At 37.0% G+C, this 5,922-nt stretch overlaps 1 protein-coding gene across 1 annotated transcript; it reads right to left on the bottom strand.

Moving 5' to 3' along the window:
- On the bottom strand, positions 1-3,540 carry LOC149380157 (silicon efflux transporter LSI2-like). The gene is made up of 3 exons (XM_089603817.1): positions 1,864-3,540; positions 1,603-1,792; positions 1-516 (listed from the first exon to the last, which is right to left on the bottom strand). The coding sequence occupies exons 1-3, from the start codon at positions 3,070-3,072 to the stop codon at positions 254-256; spliced, it is 1,662 nt and encodes a 553-aa protein (XP_089459943.1). The 5' UTR covers positions 3,073-3,540; the 3' UTR covers positions 1-253.
- Positions 3,541-5,922: the final 2,382 nt, after the last annotated feature.

The following is a 5,922-nucleotide window of genomic DNA, read 5'->3' as shown; positions in this document are numbered from 1 at the left end:
TAAGAAAAAAGAAGTCAAAGCTCTAACTTTTCACAATGTTATAATTGTTATTGTTCTAATGAACTAGTTCAATAGACAAACAAAACAAATGCAAACTATTGAAAACAATTATAATTTTACTACGGAGGAGGATAATCATTTTTCATTCTCACAACCCTTCTAGTAAATTTAAATTTATCAGCGTAAAAAGAGGAAGAAAAAAAAAATTACACAAACAAAAGAAAAAAAAAAAACGAAAAATCATCACAATCAGTCATCTTATAAGTGTCAAACCAACGGCGGTGACAATTAGGGTGGAAGGAATTCCGAATTTAAGATGTGTCCAAAAGGACAAATTGTATCCGAGTTGTGGGGCCCGGCGGGCTTGTTCGCACACAATCAAATTTGCCGCGGACCCCAACAAAGAGAGGTTCCCGGCCACCGTGCTGGCCCACGCTAAGATCAGCCATGCCTTCTTTTCTTGAGCCCCGGAGATCATTGCTGCCGAGGCCGCCACTCGTCCTCCGAGCAACAATACTATGAAGAATAAAAAAAAATTATCACGCATTTTTTATGCAACTATTTTAAATTTGAGAGATATGATTATTCATGATTGGAATAGGAATTTGGCTACCTAACTAACTTATACATTTGATTTTTTTTTTCTTTTTTAAGTTGACAAGAGGAGTCCTTTTTATTTTTAAAAAAAATATAAATACAACTGATCATTTAGCAAATATATTGTTGACTTCTTAGCATAAGTAAGTAATTATTCTATACCTTTACATGATAATTAAATAATCACCATGGCGAGGTTTTGTTAATTTCATATTTTTCTTTTTTACCTGATTAAGGATGACATTATATTTTGGGAAAACTAAACATCTTAAAATCTTTAACACAATTCAACAGGGGTTGAATTGTAGAACTTTGTAAAAAAAAATAGATATTTATCATCTTGTCCGTTTATTTTTCTACTACAATCTGAGGATATTGGCGCTTTATTATATCAAATATATATGTGATCAACATATCATTCACGTTTATGATTACACGATATATATGCACGGTCAGTTTGAGCGACGTGGGGCTAAAAAGGCCACTTAACCTAGAACTTCATACCGAAAATGACAGAACACCCCCTTAAAAGAATTTATATCAGATTCAAATTAATATAAACAAACAATCTAAGAAATAAAATGATATCAGAAAAACGAAAATACATAAAGACCTGATAACGACTCAAAGAGACAATGAAAGTCGGTCCTCGCAAATTGGTAGTGGAAGATAACGACCCTTACTAGAATATACACAAACCGATTCCTCAGTCCTAACCCTAATTTTATATGTAAAAAAAAAAAAAAATTATTAATTTCCTAGCCCTAATTTTGATCGAGAAAACACAGCGTCATCATTTTCGAGCTACCTTATACGTATAGAGACATTAAACACTCGTAAATTTACGTGACGTACTTATCGTGTACCATACCATGACCATGTACTAAATAAAACACGTCGATAAATAGATCTCTCTAGAATCTTGTGTAGTACATAAAAAAAAGAAGGGTAATAAATAAAAAAGAGCTAGATCACAAGAGAAAAAGACAAAAAGGAGAGACGTACCAGTGGGGACATTAGAGGCGAGATTGGAAAGTGCAACGATAACCAGAGCGAGAATAGCGATGCCAGCGAGGCGGTCTATCTTGGCATGTGGCTCTATCATATCCCACATAGTGCTTGGGATCCCAGTTTTGTTGAACCCGTCCACGGTTATGAACATCCCGCAGAAGAATATCAGCAGCGAATACGATACCTGGACATTCCAGTCATTTCACAATTCAGTGTTATTACTTTTTTATTTACGGAGCGCCACGTCAGCGTTACCTTTTCGAGGCAGTGCTGTGCGTCCTTGAAATCGAGCACGATTAGGGCAAGCGCGGCGGTTATGGCGGTCCACGACATGTCGAGTCCGAGGAGAAGTCCGGCGAGCATTCCGGCGGTGACTAGATACACGCAGAGCTTCCAGATCGACCTCCGCCATTTCTCCGGGATCGCCCCGCGAAACGGCGGAGCAGCGACGGCGGGACGCGATTTCACGGATCCGGACTCCGACAGACCGTTCACGGACGCGATCCGGTTGGAATTCCCGCCGTGAAAAGAGGTCGCGGCTCCGATTCCGACTCCGGCTCCGACGTCGACGGTGAGGTGATCTTTGCCTTCCAGAGCCTCGCTGAGAACTCTTTGGATCTCGTGATCCCCTCCGGTGGAGCTCATCCTGCTCCGGATGCGATCGGATCCGACTGCGACGGAAACCGCCGTGGGACTCTGAAGAGAAAGCGCGTCGATCTTCGACGACCAGTCCTGAGAGTTCAACGACGAGAAGTGCGAGAGCGTGGCCGGAGAGAATCGGTGAGAATTCGCCGCCGCCTCCGCCGCGGCAGAGGCCGAGACCGCCTCGGCTGTCAAAGGCGCGAGCGCGCGCCAGTACGCGACGAGCAACATCGCGGCGTTCACAGCGAGTCCGACGAGAGTCGCCGGAAGGAGTCCGGCGAGGAAGGAACCAAAGGAAATCCCGCTCTGGACGGCGATCACGAGATTCTGAGGGTTTCCGATCGGAGTCGCGGCGGAGCCGATGTTGGCTGACGTGGCGAGGGCGAGGAGAAACGGATGAGGAGGAAGGTTGTGGTGGCGAGCGAGCTTGAGGACGAACTCAGTCAAAACGACACAGGCCGTGTCGTTTGTGAACAGAGCTCCGGAGACGGCTGAGACGAGGCAGACTCGGAGAAGAAGGTCTTTGGCTCCGCGGCTCCGCCACGAGAGGACGTGGCCGAGGTATTTGAACATGTCGGCTCGCTCGAGGTACACCGAGACCACCATGGTTCCGAAGAGGAGGCCCAAGATCGGAAGGTCGATCGAGTGATACGCCTCCGCCGGAGATATCACCCGGAAAACCACCATCAGAACTCCTCCGACCATAGAGCCGGCGGTTCTGCCGATCGGAAGCACCGGCACCGACGGGAAAACCGCCATCACCCAGAAGATTCCGAAGGCTATCGAGCCTAGGATCACCTTCACCAGGCTAGCCATAGCCATCTTTCTTTTTTGTTTATTTCTTGATCTATTAAGTTGGTTTGTTTTCTTGTGTATATATGACTAAGATATATATGTTGTGTGTGTGTGTATATATATAGTGGGAGTATTATGTTGGGGTTTAACTGCGTGTTAGTTTATGTAAATCGTGACATGAAGGCTTTGAAGTTTGAATGGATGGCATATACATTGGGATCTAAATATATATATAAAAAAAAGAGTAAACTATATATGGTTGAATTTGGGATGTGAAGATGAAGAAGAGTGTGACAAATGGAGTGGAATTATGAAAGTGTTTGGTGTCTTTGCATCTTTTTCCAAAGGGAGAAAGGCTATCTCTATATCTATTATTATTATTTTTGTTTTTTTTTTTTAATTATTGAGAGAAAGAGACTTAATATTCTAATCTATATTCAAATTGCTATTTTTTTTCCTCCGAAACAAATGGAAAAGTGAAAAAAGGAAGATTATTATTGCTTCTCCTTTTGGCTTTTCTGCCAATTATTTAGTTATGGTGTTATGTGAGAGAACAATATGCAAGTCTCTAAAACTGTTGGGATTAATTAATGTTTGATTAAAGGGTTTATTCTTTTGGGATCTACCCAGCGAAAATATTTGTGCAAGTACTATTTCAATCAATGAGTTTTATTAGAGAAGGTTGATAACTAATAGAAATAAGGATTGGGTTTGGAGAAAATGACAATTTTAATTTAATTGTGAGAATGAAACTTGACCATCCGCCAAAATAAAAACAGTAAAGCCGAACAATAAATTTTTTTACTGATTTGTTCAATATATGTGTGTGGATCACAAAATAATTGTTTAGTACAAATGATTGATCGACCTTCGATTTGATCGACGTCGATAGAGAAGGTAAGATGCATGGTCAATAATATATGTGGCTGTGGGACCCACCTTTATTTGATATCTAATGTAATATTTTTAGCTCTAAAAAAGAAAGACAAAATAAAATAGAATCTGTCTATGTGATTTATTTTATACGTGGCTCGCTCGGTGAGTAAATAGTTTCTTTTTATAAAATCACTTTGATTTATTCAACATTTACCTTTTTTCTCGTACTTTTGTTGTTTTTTTTATTCGACAAGCTAGCAAGTAAAATTGGGCAACTATATCTGATTCCTAGTATTTTACGTGCATGTTTGTACGTACTATTTCTCTACATATAATCAATATAATAATAAATGCAATTGACTGACTTGTGCCAGTTTTCAATATGAAACTAAACTATAATAATTACTAACTGGACTTCAACTCAGTCTGAAGTCTTGAACAGCGTAAGCGAATATGTCAAAGAAAGTATTTGGTAAGATTGCAATTTTCAATTGTAAATGATATTAAATGACTGGGGTTTCTTCTAAACCTCGCTAAATTAGCTAGCAGCCATCGGAAATTATTTAATCTTATTATTTTATACAATTGTTACTCAAATTGGGTTTAATCTTCTTACCATTTCCATGCCGATATGATCATCATTAAATTGATCAAAATATTATTCCTGTAATTGAATTCTTTTATTCCCGTTAGGTACGTTGCAATTCATATGTTAGTTTGTAGAATGTTTTTTCAATTAAAAATAAAAGGAAACCCGTCCTACTAACCAACATTTGAAAGTCACTTAAACCTGTAATCTTAATGAAATAAGGTTTTAAATAAGAAGAAATAAACTGGTCCAAGTAGTTGAATTTTTTCAAGTGGGCGTGTAAGATATCTTGAGAAGATTAATGTTAGGTGTGTTTCTTGTACGACAGATCAGAGAAAATTGATTTGTTGAATGTAACGCATCACAGTTAGCAAAGCACAAAAGAAAGTTTACTACAATATTGTTTCACAGCTCAACATAATATGCCAAGTAAAATAGTATAAAAAATAAGAATTAAAAAACTATATATTTTCCAGTATAAAAACGACCTGCCAGGTTTAATCGTGGGACACGTTTGGATCATAGAATTTCAAAAAATCAAACAAAATAAATAATCTTTATTTTTTCACCGAGAGAAAGGCGTTTATATTTTTATCATAAGAGATGCTATATATATATATATATATATATATATATATATATATATATTAAAATATCATCACTACTGTGACATTTGATATGAATGAGTGAATTAGAGATTTAGATCCATTAAATATATAATTTTTTTTTTTTTTTAATATATATCCACATCAAGTTTCATTTTTGTATGGATGCTTATAAGTAGTGTTATAACTTATAACTTACGTAGCATTCTTCTAGTTTCATACATTTGTAATTGAATTACTACTCTTAGCTGTCGAGAGATTTAAATTACTAGTCAATCTCATAAATAAGATCTTGATAGATCTGATTTTTTTTATTCTTCATCATTGACCCAATATCTGCTCGAGACTATAACTCAAGTTCAACATAACTTTTATGAGTATTTATTTGCATTATTTAATCACGATATCTCATTATTTATACATACGTGTATACATATATGTATATATACATATATATATATATATGCTTTAAAGTTTGAATCAAATTAAATATAATAATGACGTATAACGATGCGTAGCTCATTTTTCGTCTTGAGTTTTATTATGACATTCTGATATACTATATTAATCAGAATTTAAGAGAATTCTAGATACATTGCTGAATTGCAAGTCATGATCAGGTAGTGAGTAATGACATATAAATTCTGGTGATGGGGTAAAAGAGAGTAGTCTCTAATTTTTTTTATTGTTTTTATGCAAATAGTCATAACTCGTTCATTTGCAGACATTGTCTTTAAAATTACACATCAATCAAACAAACAAATAATGTCAATAATAAGTTTGTTGTATTAGCGACTGCTAATCTGT

The sequence above is a fragment of the Urtica dioica genome, chromosome 12 (genome assembly GCF_054948205.1).
Source record: "Urtica dioica subsp. dioica isolate 48M chromosome 12, U.dioica_male_clone48M_v1_H2, whole genome shotgun sequence".
In the NCBI taxonomy this organism is placed as follows: Eukaryota; Viridiplantae; Streptophyta; class Magnoliopsida; order Rosales; family Urticaceae; genus Urtica; species Urtica dioica.
This window is presented reverse-complemented; position numbering and strand designations above follow the sequence as displayed.